At 41.2% G+C, this 16,975-nt stretch overlaps 2 protein-coding genes across 7 annotated transcripts in view; both read right to left on the reverse strand.

The window, feature by feature from the left end:
• The window catches only part of TFDP1 (transcription factor Dp-1), a 36,107-nt gene extending 24,491 nt beyond the window's left edge, over positions 1-11,616 (reverse strand). The window contains exons 1-2 of one of the 6 annotated variants that reach the window (XM_027675034.1): positions 11,530-11,616; positions 10,076-10,187 (exon numbers count right to left, since the gene is read on the reverse strand). In XM_027675034.1, the coding sequence (XP_027530835.1) occupies positions 10,076-10,087 (12 nt within the window). In that variant the 5' untranslated portion in view covers positions 10,088-10,187; positions 11,530-11,616. Of the gene's footprint in view, positions 1-10,075; positions 10,511-10,916; positions 11,039-11,529 lie in introns of those variants that run through there. The other 5 variants (XM_027675037.1, XM_027675035.1, XM_027675033.1 and 2 more) reach the window with 5 other exon arrangements.
• Positions 11,617-15,348: 3,732 nt separating this feature from the next.
• The window catches only part of TMCO3 (transmembrane and coiled-coil domains 3), a 33,951-nt gene continuing 32,324 nt past the window's right edge, over positions 15,349-16,975 (reverse strand). The window contains exon 13 of the mRNA XM_027675031.1: positions 15,349-16,511. Within this exon, the coding sequence (XP_027530832.1) occupies positions 16,398-16,511 (114 nt within the window). The 3' untranslated portion in view covers positions 15,349-16,397. The remainder of the gene's footprint in view (positions 16,512-16,975) is intronic.

Here is a 16,975-nt window from a genome sequence, read left to right on the forward strand (position 1 = left end):
CCCACAGCAAATAGCACCCTCAGATGCTATTATTCACAGTAAAAACTGATTTCTAGTGAAAATTCCAGCCTCAGTATGCTCTTCACACTTTTGGTTACGCTGCTTAATTCTACGGTTATCAAAATTTAACACTGGATACAAGCTTTTGGTGAGAGAAAATTGAAGAGCAAAACTTCCATCCCATAAAAAAATGTTGGTGTCTCTGTTCTAAAATGGAAATACTAGACAAAAGACCTCTCAGTGTGTATTTCAAGGAAATGTCTCCTATTTTTCAAGCCAGGTTACTTTGGAGGAGGCACCAGGATTACTCCTCTGGAACGTACATAGCACAGTGCCCAAAAGAAAGCAAGAAAATAGAGGAAAATGTGACTATAGCTCTCATTAGCTATATTATAGTCACAGATTCACAATGAACAAAAAAAACAACACCAAAAACCAACTAAACAAAACCCAACCCCCCAAAAAACAAACCAGAACAAAAAAAACCAAACCAAAACAAAAATTACCACCAAGAAAACCCCACTCAGCAGTAAGTATTGGATTTTTCCAACGGAAAGGTAGTATTCTGTCAAGAAGGGTTTAGACATTAAGGAAATTCTATTTTCTGATGAGAAAATGCAGTTTTCAGGCCCTATCAAGCTGCTTGTAACAACATATTTTGATTTTTACTATTTTTCACTGCAATTTTTTTCATATTCCATATTTTCTTGTTATCTTCTCACGATTCTCAATTTCAAGATGGGTTACTTCCTTTGACAATGATGCCACGGCTTCTTGAAATAATATCATGCTTTTAATATCTGATTCTGAAAGTTTATTAAGTGTTTGCAATTTCGCAATTGAGCATAGCTTTCCTCATCAAAGAGACGTGTTGGTTACGTCTACTTCTCTATGGAACGAAATCCCTGGTATGCTAAACAGGCTACAGATACAGACACAACCTTTATCCTTTACATATTACAACAAAATAAATAATTATTTAAAAAAATAGCTTTTGACATCCATCATAGCATCTAAACTGTAATAACTACTTAAGATCTTTCCACAAATCACAGGAAAGGAGGTTAAAGTCCATTGGACAAATTAGTAAATTGGGTAATTTGAACTGTGGAAGTTATGCTGGAGTAAAAATCCAAATCATTATCAAGGTTTTGTCTGAGCACATCATTCAAACCTCCTAAGGAAAAGAAATCAACTGACAAGCTAAACAAAGCAAAAATTCAACTGAAGTTAGCTTTGGCCTGCTATGAGATCATCAGCAGTCATGAGGACCGGAAAGTCTGTTCTTGTTTTGTTTACATATAAAAGCTGAAAAGCACAAGTGCCCTTAGCCTGAAAAGCAGTAAATTGGAGAAAAAACTTTTTGTTGGGATTGAAGTTAATCTGAAACAAAATTTGCTAAAAATGCAGAGAATTTCAGTTATTAAAAAAATCCCTTAAGGCAGACTATCAGAGAATAATTTAGTATCTTACTAACAAGCTTATATTTGCAGTCTCTGAAGTTATGCACTAGAAAATCAACACCATTACAACAAAAACATAATTTCTTCCACAGCTTTTAAGCCTTGCAACTTAATTTCTTAGTAAAAACTGGCATGAAATTATCTACTAAATCTTTAAACTAAACAGAAAATACGCAAGATGAACTTGGACTAAAAGACAAGCAACCTATAAGAGCAAGAAGCTTGAATGAGGAAAATCAAACTGAACAAGTACACGTGTTCTGTATATCAGATTTAACCTGAGAGGAAGGTCTCCCCCACTGCTTTAAGTAAATATAGGGAAGAGAAGGGTGCTTTTCTGCCACAGAAATACCTTTTCTACCTTGCTTCTAGGTAATGAGCTCGTTTTAAGTATACTCCTTGAAAAAGAGCTGAAAGAAGAGCAAAAAGGGTAAAGATATGTGGAAACAGAGGTATCTGCTAAAAGGTTATTTCTCAGAACAGAAATTTTCAGTTGCTAAGAGCAGATTAAGCACATTAGATTGAGGCACAGAAGTGGGTTTGACAACAAGAGATGTGGGTGCCAAATATACAACAATGGTTAAAGAATGGGAGTCAGAATGGGACAGTCAGAAAAACAGTTTTGGGACTGGCAAGGAAAGATACAAAAAGTGAGCTACAATATCAGATGGAAGATGGCAGAATTAAGAGCTGAGGTAGAGAAACTGAGTCACTGAAAAAGTGCAGGCAATACAACTGATGAGAAACTAAGAAAGAACTTTAGCAGAGCAAAGAGATCAAATCCTGTGACAAGAAGGGAAGAGCACGGGAAGTGGGAAAACAAATACAATCTATTCTAAACTACGACTGAAAAGGGAAATAAGCTGGGACTCAGACTGAAAAGTTCAAAATAAACTGGGAAAGAAGTACTGAAGACAGAATCAGAAAATGGAGAAACTGGGAAGGAAAAGTATTTCCAAACAGAACTTGTCAAAGGCATTTCATGGTCCTGGGTTGACAGTCGGACTTCATGATCTTAAAGGTCTTTTCCAACCTTAACCATTCCACAATTCTATGACTGGGAGGATGCATCTGCTGTCTACAACCAACCACCCATCTTGTGCAAACTGCACCTAATTTGATCCACAGAAATTACAATCCCTGATAACTTTAAAGGCAATAAATGTAAAGGCCTAGGCCATGCAATTTTACTGTGGGCCACTTCATTGACAATATAGTTCTCTTTCTTGTTTGCTTTATTTCAGCATCAAGAAGCAACACAATATTAGCACACCTACAAAGCGTAGAAAAGCTTATAATCAGAAATAAGCAATCTTATTTTAAGGCTGCTTAAACAACCTTTATTCTTCTTTCACCCCTATCCGTAAGCAAATGTCATTTTTAACAAGATGATAATTAACTGCTTTTCCCATTGGATTCTCCTCTCATTCAGGGACCAGAGCAAACATGCTCCGGGAATGAATTACTACACAACTGCAAAAGACTATTTTTATGGGACATCCAATTCATTTTTTGCAAAAATTAAAAGGCAATCAAAATATCAAGCAAAGGAGGATTGCAGGAAAGGAAAAAAGTTTTAAAATTTAAAACATTTGAATTTCATTTTGCAAATTAAGCCAGTGAGAGCTATTCTTTACTGTATAAACAATATACAAACTTTTGAAGTCAGACTACAGGAGTCCCATCCTTCAAAATTCTCAAACATCTTATTTTCCTGTGTCTTCAGTAGCCTTCTTCTGAAACAGATCTCACCATACCACATCCTCAGTTCATGTAACATCTTCAAGATTAATGTGTCTGTCAACCACTCAGCAATGAGCTACACCATACGAATGAGCTTTCCAAAAAGTATCTTTGAGTTTTTAGCACATTAACTCAGCAAGGTCAAAGCACCAGATAATAAAGATCTGGATATAACAAGACTGTGAAGGTAAAAAGCTAAATACAGGTTAGTAGCTCAGTTAAGCCTTGTTGATCTTCATCTGAATATAGGCTCTGCTGACACTGCAGTTAAGTTGGACACTGAGTAATACACAAAATGACACCTGAGGTCTCCTTCATTGCAGAGTACATTGAGACCATTAGCTTTCTTGGCTGTTCTTTCTGAAAAGAGTAACACATCTCAAATTCAGCAAAAATTAAATGAAGAACTCATTTTGAAGATGAGTCAAACAGCAGTCCTGTCTAGATCAAAACAGCAGTCAACAGATCAAAAATACGTCAAGAGTTAAAGTCATTACACAGTGTTGTTTCTTACAGTAATTCAACTGCTGAAGTGATACAATCTTTGCAAAATTTAAAGCTGATAACCCCAAAACTAACTGTAAAGCTATAATAACAAAGCAAAATTGAATACGACATTCCTACTGGAGAATATAGTACCACTTCTAGCACATAAACTAATCAGAAAATAAAAATCATTGTTCGTGTCCTCCTGGACTAAATACCCATGTGCAGAGGTACCAGCAGCAGCCATTTCCACAACCAGCTCCTGCAACCATTCTAGATTTGACCTTTACAGACTTTTGTTTTTCCAGTCAAACCAAATCTTAACAGCAGCTTGTTCAACAGCATCTGAACCGCAGTTGAAATCAACCGGACCCCTTCCAAAACCATTTGCCTCACTGACCTCCTTATCAGCATATTGTGAGAACATAATGGCCCACAGCATAATTTTCAAGCAAGTCTGTGTGACCATTAATGCAATACTAGAACCCTTAGCAACTGTAATGTAACACAAGACAAGTAGCTAGAAGCATTTTTTGGGGAATATGGACCACTGGCAATTTTTAATATCCAGTCTGCTATCTGAGAACCACTTCAACATAGAGAACATTTAGCAGAGACCAGCCCAGTCTTCCTCCCACTCCTAATTAGCTATAATAAATATCCATTAATAGATACCCAAGCAAGCAAATACAAATACTAAAACAAGTGATCCCTAGCGTAACTTAACTTTTAATAGATACCTTTTTGTTGAGCATGTTGTCAGTACAGTGTAGTTACTCACTAAAATACTAGAATGTACCTACATAGAGCTACTATCATTAACCAACACATACAGTTAATAAAGTTTAACCCTTAAAGGCTAGAAGAAAATGCTTTATTTAAACAAAAAAATGTCGAGGTGACACGCATCTTCTGAGTTGCTGTTTCCTGAGTTTATAATACAAATTGATATAGCAAAAAAAAGGGGAGTTCTGATTGTGTACTTGGAATGTAAAAAGTAGAGCTTAAAGATCGCTTTCCTTTTGCCTTCTTTGAAAAAGCATATTAAAATCAATTAACAACGTTTAAAATCCCAAAGATGTCTTTTCAGATGACCTAATTTCATAATATTATTTCAGCTTCTAATATTATTTGCAAACTTCTGAACATGTTAGAACTAAAGGCAGACAGATCAAGCTACTGAGAAGCCACTGAACTAAAATGATATCAAAAAAAGTGCATGACCACTTGACTTTCCTCAAAGACTTAACTTCTCTAGTCCGCCTCACTAAAATTCTTGGTACATTACCAAAAATAAACATAAAAGAAAAAATACACGCTGGTATTTTAAGAAAAGTCTGAAAAATGTTTTGAAGACTTTTCAATACTTTCTAGGGATTGGAAGTGCATCATGCAAAAAAGGTCCAAAATGTGTGTATTTTTCCTACTTCCATTAGGTTCTTTTTCTTTAATCCATCCCAAACATAACTTTTTCAGACCTGTTCAAGATTCATGCAGAAGCACCCCAAGAAAGCTATTAAAAAGTACAACTTCTGTGGTATTCTGGCAAAATTAGTAATACAGAAGCACAGATCTACTAGCTTCCACAAATATAGCAGACCTACTAACTTATCTAGTAAAGCTGTGCTAAGAAAAACTGTGCTGTGAGTTTTTTAAAATATTCTTTGAGCAAAATATTTACTAACACTGTGAAATAATTCACTGGATTAAATTACATGCCTGAATGTATTCTGAATTCTCAGTTAAAAGAAACTCAATGTTAATCCCTGCATGTCTAGATCTTTAAAAAAGTAATGTTAGATCAGGTGTTGAACTTTGTGCAGGCACAATTTCTCATATGCTGTCCTCATATTTACACATGTGCACACGGCTTCCTTTGCTAAGTCAGATACATGGGCAATAGCTACTCCTCAGTAAGATTCATAAAAGCACCATGAAAAACTAAAGTGATACAATAATTTTTATGCAAACTAGGGATCAAGAGAAAAAATCCCTAATAAAGTAATTCAAGCAAAAGATGACAATATAATTTTTAAAAATAAATTAAACATTCTAATTTTAGAACAAGCAGTTCCAAAGCCAACACCACTGCCAGCAACCTATGAAACAGTAACTCAAGAACAGCTCTCAAGAAAGATATTTTAGTCTGTGAGAAATTCTGAAGGCTAACAGTGGTGCGCCAGTTTAAAAAGTTCCTTAAATTAGTTTTAAACTCCATGATCTTTGTGTACAAATTATTTTTTAAATAACTTGAAACAGCCCATGCAATGATGGTGAACAACTGAAACAACAGCTACTAATTAAGAATGTTTCATTTACACATACTTTTTAAGAGCAGAAGGAATCATACTCATTCGTTTTGTCTAGCCTCTTTCTCCTCAATACTCATTGGAACACCATGCATTAGACTACTCCTCATAACAGATACAGTTCCTGCAAGTTGTTAAGAGCATGGAAATGCAGCAGAAAATAAACCCCATTGCTCCTGCTTCTTCTCTCCTATGCAACGCTGGGTCTTCAAGAAAATATCCACAAGCTTCTTTTATGGCTGCTCGAGTGGCCTCAACAGTGCAACAGAAGTAACTGAGAGGAGAAACAGGGGCACCACAAGTTGGATCTTCAGACATGCTACAGAAACTGTTAATTTAGTAGTGGAAGGTATATTAACCATTGATGCTAAAATTTATCATCTTAATTTATAGATAATTCTCAACATGTAAATGAATATAAAAGTGGAAGTAGTCCTCAGTCTTATACTGGAAGCTGGAAAAAAAAAGTTATCAGATTCACTCTCTTGCTACAGTAATTCCTGTTCCTTCACTGGATGCTGCATCCTGCTTAATTTTAAGCATGCCAAGGATGGGCAGGTCATCATTTCACCTAGGGAGCTGCTCTTCCCACCCAACTATTAATCGCATGAATCCAGCGAGCAGCACAAGTCAGCTGGAGACCTCAGTGTGTACATTTGGTTCTTCCAGTTCCTGCCTGGAAGGTGCCACATTTCTTCCGGAAGGCACCAGCAGTGAAAGAGTTTACAGTAGATACAGCAAACTCTTAGAGACTGACACTGATTAACCACAAAGAGGAATTCTGGCTAAGCTAGGGTTTCTGGAGGTTACCTGTATGCAATGACCAAGGAATTTCCCACACAGTGCAAAGCTACAAGTCAAACTGTACCCAATTCTACTGACCTCACCTTGTCATTAAGACTCTTGAGAGGAAATGCAATGATCCCACTCCCAAGATACATAAGTCCTTCAGATACGGCAACCAGTGTTCTCTTGTCCACGCACAAGATTTTTCATTGTTTCTTTAAATTGCACAAAAAGTAAAGTCTTTCCAGGAACTAAGATCTTCTGAATTTAATGTGATATAACGTATCTGCCCAATTCTGGTAGAATTGTTTCTCAGCTCCACACAGTGCTCATTTACATAAACTCAAAAATGGCTGTGCTCAATGTTATTACCAGATCACACTGGAAAATGAGTGCTCCTCTCTTCCCCTGTTTACCTTTACTGCATTCCAGATCTCCTACCCAAAACATAAATTGACATATATGCACAGATACTTTAACATTCACAAGCAAGTATTTCTCTTTTTCCATTATTACTTTTCAACTTATCCAGCTATACCATTACTTACAATTTTAAAGTCCACCTGCAGCTTTTAATTAAGGAGCTACATATGAATATACCTTATTTGCCCCCCCTTCACAGCTTCCTGACTTCTGCCAAGGCAACTGAAGTAATTTGGGGGAAAAAAAAATAAAATTAAAAACTCGATGTTTTGTTGCTTATTTTCTCTTGATTGTACACTCTGAAAAGCATTAGAGGGATACATCTCAAAGTAATATTTTGTAGAATTTAGACTTGCGTCGAATAGCTCAGAAGCATTATTCTGCCAGCTTACATGATCAGTACTTTTGTAAATATTTAATCCTTTATAGAACAAATTTTCTTGGGTTTGCCAGTACTCTCCATCATGGTCCCCATTTGTCCAATTATCCAGCAGTCTCAGTCTGCAAACTTTTACAAGTATTTGACTTTTCTAACAGATCTTATCAAAATGCAGTATTTATAAAGAGGTATTGGAAGAACTGGAAAAGAGAAACAAAAGGGAAAGTGCTCTCCTGCAGAAGGTAGGAAGAAGGGTTAAGCAGGAGCTTGTTGTGTCATGGTGCCCTGTCTACACACCTTCCCTTTCTGTCGGGCTCCCTGCTCCACTGTCACCATGGCTCCACTGGCCCCGGCAGCACAGAACAGCAGTGGGACGCACATCATGCCTGTGCTCCCAGGCTGGAGCACAGAGGCATCCCTGGCCACGTAAATGCCACCTGAAGCCCAGACTCAGGACTGTAGCAGCACAGCCCTTCTTCCCAGTTTAGCCATCTCAGCTATGCTGAGAAAAAGGGAAGGAAGAGGCGGGGGCATTCATCAACTATGCCATCTTCTTCACCACTACATCTCACAGACTGAGCACTTGATAGGTGACATGGTAGAACCACAAGACATTAATCACAGCAGTATTTTCACGTCAGAATGTTTAAATTTACAACACAGGTTTTTAAAGACTCATTGCCCAGAAATTTAGTGCTACTCTCTCGATCACGCTTAATTCCATTATGGGGCTTGGAAAAGAACTTAGATTTTGAACAAAAAAATTGGGACAATTCTCTTCCTCCTTGAAAATCAAAACAATTGGTATATCAATTAGCAGCTCTATTTTATAGCAATAAACCAAAACTAGATGGGTCTATAATCAGATCCGGAAATTTAAAATTTCCCAGCATACACATTTTAGACATCATGTAATGGTGGGTATGCAATAGTCTGCAAAAAGGTAAGCAGTCTATCTTTCTTTCCTGAAGCAGGATTAAAGTATGTGCAGAGGTTTTTAAGAACAGGTTAGACAATATTCAGTTAAGATTTCATAGTCTTTCTAGCTGCCTCAGCTATTCCAATGCTCAAGTACACTTAAAATTTTACCTAAAACTTCACCTGATTTTAATTTTCTCCAAATTCAGCTTATTAATTCTTGTAATAAAGACACTAAAAGCAATTTCTTCTCCTATCTGTAGTATCTTCTTTAATTTCTGAAGTTTATTATAATGTATGTTATCCTGTTATTCCTTCCTTAACTACTCTCTTTTCTAGAATAAACTAGATCTTTCAAAAATGAGCCTTGTTCTTAAAATGTCTTTTTCTCATTTTGCTCCCCTAGACCTTCTAGGATATTCACCTGTATTTCTAGGTGCTAGCACTTCTTCACTTAGTTGATATCTCTCCCAAAACTTAATATAAAATAAATGTACTTTGGTATCTAAATTACTTTGAACTGTTTCAATTTCATCTCCTAGTCTAACACTTCTCTTTCATTTTCTTCCCGCTTATACAGCCTATCATTCCCTGAACTCTGCTATCTGTAATGTACTTGGCCACCCTTATCTCTTCCAGGCAAGCTTTGAGTGACTACGTATTTTCTGGTTGCTTCTCCCCACATTAAGATGTTTTTCAGTTGAGCTACTAAAATTCCCTACAAGATTAATTTTTTAAACCAATTCCTCTTCCATGGAAATTCTTGCTATTTCAAAGCTACAACAGCACACATTAGATTACAACCTGCTGTTTACGAAGTGAGTTGTATTAGTTCTCCTTAGCTTGCATGCTGTTGTTTTTGGGTTGGTTTCCTTTTGAATACGGAGTAGTATCTTGTCTTATTTTCACTAAGAAAACATGAAAGTCCAATTATACTGGGTATTGACTGACATCTTAAAGGCAGAATATGTTGTAATTTTTTTTTGTAAGTATGGGAATGGGTAAAGAGCAAACATGCTCCATGAGGCAGGCCACAGAATCAAAGCCACTAACCTTAACACCAATGGTAATGGAAGTCTACGCCGAAAGTTCCCAAAGCCTGGTTTTACAGACACTAACAAGCATCTTTTGGTAGACACAGATAAACAATGAACACATATGGAGACTGAACCATCTTCCCTCCCTTGAATGTATGATGCCTCTCTGAACACAAGAAAGGCAATGCTAGTCAACAACAACCCTGTCATCTGTACAATATTTGCTGGGTTTTTTTAAATCCAATCCAAACCCAAGCTGGTTTAGTGTTTAATATGAATACACGTAACGACAACGATCCAAGTGCTGTTATAAGCATAGTGAATTCTTAGGATTAATTACTCTGAAAAAATGGCTGCAGATCTGAAGCTGGTTTATGCTGTTACGTCTACAGGAAAACATAACCTAGGTTTGATGTACAATATGGATAAAGTTCCATATATTCATTAATGCCAGGTACTATAAAGCATGACCCCATTTGCTTTTGTTAATAAAAGCATTCCCTGAGCTCCACGTGCTACAAATATACTTACATCTTTTGCCATGTTACCAAAGACTAGAAACCAGTCCTCTTAAAATCTTGATGGCTGCAGGACACAGGGACAATGATGCTATTTTCTACAAAACAAGCAAAGACAGCATCAGCTGTAAAAAAATAAAAGGAGGGAAAGTTTTTACAATTGAAATTAACCACTACTACCAAGTACAATTTAGGTTTCTTTTTTTAAAAAAACCACATTTTTAAAAAGGGAAAAGTTTCCCTTCATCACCTTTTCATCCCTTGAGCCCCACGCTCACGTGTGGGGGTCACTCCTTTCCCGACGGCGGGGGCGAGCTGTGCCGCGGCAGAGCCCTTCCCCCAGCCCGCACCCGACCCCACGGGGGGCTGGTCCCTGTCCAGCTGCGCCTCTTCCAGCACCGAGCGCGGGCAGCGATCACGGCCTCCTCCTCCTCCTGCTCCCCACCCCCATTTCCAGCAGCAGGGACAAGTAGGCCCTAGGGGCAGCTCCCCCCGGGGCCTTCCAGCCCCGCACTCCTCCTCCTCGCAGGCGGACGGGCCGCGGCCGCACCGAGCGGCACAGCCCGGCGGCCGCCTCCGCGCCCCGGGCACCCCGCGCCCCCCGACCGGGGCCTCACCGCCCGGGCAGAGCCCTGAGCCCCGCGCCGCCTCCCCCCGGCAGCGAGGGGCCGCGCTAATCGCCTGGGCGGCGGGGGCGCGGGCAAGGGGGGACGCGCCCGGCGGCACCGCCGGCGGCGGCGGGGGAAGGGGCGGCGGGCGGGGTGCGGGTCCGCGCCGTCCCCATCCCCATCCCGCCCGACCCGCCGCCGTCCCACCCGCCGCCGCTCCCATCCTCGGGCGCGGGCTGCCTGCACCTGAGCGGCCGAAGGCAGAGAGAGCCGGCTCCATCCCCCGCCGCCGCCCCCAGATAGGGACCCGGAGCGCGGAGCGGGAGCACCCCCCGCCCGCCGCCGCCGCGCTGCTGCCGCCGCTTCTGCTGCTGCCGCTGCGGAGGCGCCCGACTGCACATGTGCGGCGGCGGCTGCGCGGGCCTGGCGGGAGGGGGCAGGGGCGGGGGGAGGCGGCGGGACACCGACATCGGCAGCCCGGGAACGGGGGAGGGAGGGAAGGAGGGAAGGGGGCCGGCAGGGACCGCCCCCCAACCCCCCCTCGCTTCGGAGAGGGGGTGCGGGGGGAACAGGGTCTCCCCCGGCGGGCTGTCACTTCCCAGCGCGCCTCTGCCCCTGCCGGCCGCCCGCCCGGCGGGCTCCCGACCGGCCGCCCCCGCACGCCGCGGCCCCGCACACCTGCCCGCCGCCGCCGAGGGGCTGCCCGCAGGAACAGGGGGGGATGCGGCTGAACCAGTGGCGGCGGCGGCGGCTCCTCCGCGGACCCCGGGCGCGCGACCTCCCGCCGCTCTTTCCCCTTCTCTTTTCTCTTTTTTTTTTAATAAATTTAAAATAATTTAAAAAAAAAATTGAAACTTACACTTTTGTGCGTCCCCCTGACGCTGCGCGCTGACGTCACGGGCGCGGCGCGCCTCGCACGGGCACACGCGGAGCGGCCAAGCCACAACCCGCCCGCCCGCCGCTCCACGGCGCGCAGCGAGCGCCGCACCGAGCATGCGCGGGATTTTCGCGCCTTCTCCCGAGCGCGCGCGCCCGCTCTCCCGCCTGCCGCGCGGTGCCCGCGGAGCGGGACGGGCTGGGCTGGGCTGGGCTGGGCAGGGCAGGGCAGGGCAGGGCTGGACAGGGCGGCGCGGGCGGTTGCCACAACATCCTGCTGCCGGTGCTTCCTCATCGCGCTTTGTCCGGCCGTTACTTGAGCGAAGTTTCGCTCTCAGCGATCGTTGCTAAAATTAGGCGTTTTGTGGTAATCCAAGCGAAAGCTTTCCCTTTGGGCGGCTGCACAGTCTCACCTTGAATTAGGCCAGACCTGCGCCAAAAAGTGAGGCACCTCCAGGCTGTGCAGCCTCTGTGTACATGACAGCCGCAGGAACAGGGTATGTTAGCAAGGGTTGTGTGATGTAATTACATCATTCTCCCGTAAATTTTGGCAAGAAAACCCTGCAGCATGCCTAGTGGGGGGCTGCAAAGGCAGGGCCGTAATGGTGGAAAGTGCAGGAAAGCACAAAAAGCTCAAAAACTATGTTGCTTATAGGGATAGATGCAAGGCTACTTGATGGGGAGGAAGGCACACACACTTCTGCACTCATTACCGAGTCTGCACAGGAGGACGTTGTTCGTTACGTGATGAGGGGAGCAGGAAGTAACAGGCTCGTTCCTTCTCTAAAATTATGCTGATCCTAGTTGGGAATAGAAGACACAACCAGCAGAACCACCACATAGAAACAGCACAAATGCTGGAGAAGATGCATTTCATCAGTTGACTAGAGCCACATTTAGTTACTTTTGTACCATACTCTTTCCTGTTTTTAAAAGACATTGAATAGTTGTGTTTTACAATAGTAATGAAACATTACCTTCATTTTCTTGATAAATACCAATCTTTGAAGGTTTTCATTATCAATACCATCCACTTGCTGCCATAAGGTTCATTATTACCCCATTTCTTCATTCCTCTTGACTAAGCTTGACAGCAGTGGACACCAAAGAAAGAAGGTGATAATGAAAATGTGCTTGTAACTGTTTATAACTTTTCAGAAAGCAACAAGAATTTTCACACACAAAAAGCCATGAAGCACCCTAAGCCAGCTGCAGAAAAAAATGCTTCCTAAAAGACATCTCCAGTTGACAGCTCTGCTCTCCACCCCCCAGGTCATATATACTGTGCCAGTGGATTTAAAGTTTTTATATATCTCCAGTTCCAACCCCCCTCCCCCTTTTTTACATTAATTCTTGTAGGAAAAAACTTGAAAGACAACTGCACAAGCATAAACAAGGGAGGGTGGGTGTTGTCCTGGTTTGCTAGCATTTATTTTGATACGTTACTAAATGCCCAAGCATGCCCAACTCCTAGGTAGTGCTTTTTTCTTTAACAGGGGGTTGTTCACAACTAATTTGAAGTATTTTTGCCAGTGGAAAAACCTTCAGCATTTCTCTTATCTCTGAGCACACTCTTCTCAGGCATTTTGGAGCTTTAGGAGTTTTTTTGTGTTTGTAGTGTGGAAGGCTATTCCAGTTCACAACTGTTTTCTAATGGGCTGCCTCCCCCTTTCAAGTATGCCTGAAGAGGAGAACAAATCATAACTTTAAACAGCATCAGTATGACAGAACTGCATGACAGACACAAGGGAATTATTTCAAGAGGTCATCTAGTCCACAGACTAGACGTACAACAGATGCCAGAGGACACGCACATGAACATATTTTGACCTTCATGCCTCAGAACTGGAAGCTATGCAATCTGAACAGAGTGATCTGTGCAAGCTCTTAATTAAAGACCTAGTACCAGCTGACAAGTTTGTCAGCATCTGGCCTCCTTGGGATGTAGCATCTCCCAATTCTCAAATTTCTGATCTATTTTAGGAAATAAAAAATACTGCTGGGTACCATAATTTTGAAAGTGTTACCACTCCCGGATCTAGGTTTTGTCCCAGAAGGCAGGATCAGTTGTCCTTAAGCCACTCTGGTCACACCATTGTCCAGTTAGTTTCCTCCAGCAATCAGGACATTTTCCTAGTCTCCACTATCCTTAAATTGTAAGTCCCACCCAGCAGTGGTAGTTCCTCAACAGAGGCAGGGGGAAAACCCAAGGAGCACACCTCCTGGGCTACCAGGTAAAGCTGGTAGAGGTATACCTTTCCCTTTGGCCTTTTGTTTCCTTTGGGGTGGGGTGGGCCACATCTCCCAGCCCTTAGGACATCTTGCTGCTCTTCCTTCTTCACTAGTTTTGTTGGCTCCCTCATTGTCATCAACAGTGGATGTCTGGTACTTGCTGCTCCTTACAAGCTATTGTGTTTCCCACAAAGTAGTAATGCTCTTAGGGTAGCTTTGCCTCCTGTCACTCGGGGATCCCATTTCCTCCCCCTTTGGCACTAACCACATGCTGGAACACTGCCATGATTGGTTACAGAGCAGAACTACGGATTCCTTCCCTAGACAAATCCCATGAGTGCTTTTGTGGTTAGATTGTTCCTGGATTCATTCCAACAGGCAGCAAGACCATACTAGGCTTCTCACCCCCCCTCCATCAAGCATCACCATACAGCACTATTCTGTCATGCCAGGCACCCTCCACACCTCTTCCCACAAAGTTGAGGATGTCCAACCATAAAACAAGTGAACTACAAGGCATTGTGAGGATGCTTTCTCCTCATATTTGAAAATTAGAGGAAATATGAATTCTTATGGTTTTCGAAAGGCTACATAGCCCCATGGACTAGGCCACCATGACTGCATTCCTTGAGCCATCCTAGACCCACATCAGTCACAGCTGCAAGAACCCACCTCACACTCCCATGAGATGCCTTCCTACTGAAGAATGGAAGCCACTTGCTCTATATGGGATAAACCACAAATATCACAGAATATGCCAAGTTGGAAGGGACCCACAAGGATCATGGAGTCCAACTCCTGGCCTTGCATGCCCAAGAGTCACCCCATGTGCCTGAGAGTATCATCCAAACGCTTCTTGAACTCTGTCAGGCTTGGTGCTGTGACCACTTCCCTGGGGAACCTGTTCCAGTGCCCAACCACCCTCTGGGTGAAGAACCTTCTTCTAATATCCAACCTAAACCTCCCTTGACACCATTTCAGGCCATTCCCTCAGGTCCTGTCACTGGTCACCACAGAAAGTGCCTGAAGAGAAAGCTCCAAGTCCAGTGAGGAAGAACTCAAATATGATGAACTCTACCCTGTCCTACTAGTTTGTACATGCTCCAGTCTAGTCCCACCCGCATTTTGTCAAGTCCAGCAGATGTCAAAGAAAACATAGGAGGAAACTGAGGCTGCTATGGGGTAGACGAAAGAGGTGTAGAGCACACAAATCCATCTAAAGCTTTGTCTTGCTACTTGGAGGACAGTTTTCATTTTAATTGACAATTTAAACCTACCTAACATGCATTTTTCTAATCATTTTGTGGGTATCAAAGTTACTTCAGATGACACGACAATACTGACCTGAAGTGTTAATGTATCTTAAATAGTATTGGTTTTAGCAGATAAACCTCAAGATGATTCTTAAATGCTCTGTCCGAGTATACTATAGCTTATGAGTAAGCTCTCTCTATGACACTTAAAGAATGGGCTTTTACAGGGTTTGTCTCACTACATAAAACATTTTAAAGAAAAACACATTTAAGATCACATTGATTAAGATCACACTGTTTTCTAAAATATCATGATATTTTAAAAAGACTAAGAATTTATTCAATGTAAATGCAACTTATAAAGTTGTGGAGTTGCAAATACACAGTCAGCCTTCCATTTCTAGTTTTCTGCAAATTAATTTACTTAAAATAATTTCAAATCTAGTATAGTGTCAAATAACATCCAACCTGCAAAGTTACAGAAGTGAGATTTTTCACATCTGCTTAAAATTAGACTTCCCAGTTTTTACTACATTAATTTTTGAAAAACAAAGGAAAAAAACCTGTAAATCATTACTTAACAGCAGTTAGCAACAAGAATGAGTGACAACTGTCAGTCTGCAAACGTAAGTTATGCCCTTTCTTACTGTCAACTTTTAGTTCAAGTATATAAATAAATACAAGAGCTAACACAAAATTTACCACTGTAAGAAAATACATTATGTGCTGCATTTTGGAATAAAGTATCATACAGTACTGGCTGCATCATCTGGAATATGTAATTGACTGCTTGGAACTGACGCTAAACAGTTAAACCTTTTCTTTACGTAGATGACTACTCTTTTACTCACCATTAGAAATTTGTTTTGTAATTAATTTTATGCTGCTATATTAAACTCCTAAACATGAAAATGACTCAAGTCATTTAATAAAAGAAGATACCATAGGCACCATAATATATATATTTTTTTTCTTTTTAAACAAAATCTGGTGATGAACCAGCATTAATAGGATGAAAATTAAAAGGCACATTCAGGCAAAAAATAATCAACACAGTTTGCATGATGCTATATTTTAAAAAAATAATTTATGATCTGAATAATAGACTGGATTGGAAACAAATATTCTGGCAGATTTCAATCTGTCAGAGAGAAATAAATTTTGTAAAAGGTGTGCAATTCAAATGACAAATATTTTTTAGTGTTGAATTTTGTTTTGTATTAGATCAGTATAAGGCTTATGACCAAGTGCTTGCTAAGAGGACTGACTACTCAAAATGTCTTGTTTTCCAACTGCATAGAAATACAATGAGCAATGAAGATATTCCTTGCAAGAAGACATATTCTTCTATATGTGCAAATCCTAATCAAGTACTTGAGCGTCTTTCAGGTCTCGGAACACATTTCATAATCGCAGCTCTCCACAGGGCAGGGGCAAGTAGAAGGCTTAGAGTAGTTACACTCAGAATAAGCAGATAGACCTGCAAAAGGCAAATAAAAGCCATTATGTCTCTTGGTTACATGACAGTACTAAGAAGGGACTAGAAGTTTGAGGAGACCACACTCTTCTGGACAGTATTTTTAAGAGACTTCACCTGTGTTCATAAGGAACTTTGTGTATTGCTACGAAGGCAAACAAAAGCATGCTCAAATCATCTTAATTACTCATTTACCTGGTTTGAAAATACAATTACAAAAACACCATTATGAGCTTATAGAAAAACAATTGTTCATATATTTAGTTAAGAGATGAATTTTGAAAGCTCAGTATTTGCCAAGAAGTTGAAGGCCAAATATCACTTTATTTAAAACAGAACAAAAGAACCCCCACCACCCCTCCAAACTATTCTGGCTTAATGATATAATGGCAAAGTTCACTACTATTCTACACTGAAAAGAGCAAACAAACATCCCTTTAACTCATACTGCACATCTTCTGAAAAAA

This window comes from Neopelma chrysocephalum, unplaced genomic scaffold, assembly GCF_003984885.1.
Source record: "Neopelma chrysocephalum unplaced genomic scaffold, ASM398488v2 Primary Assembly neopelma1_25, whole genome shotgun sequence".
NCBI classification, from domain to species: Eukaryota; Metazoa; Chordata; class Aves; order Passeriformes; family Pipridae; genus Neopelma; species Neopelma chrysocephalum.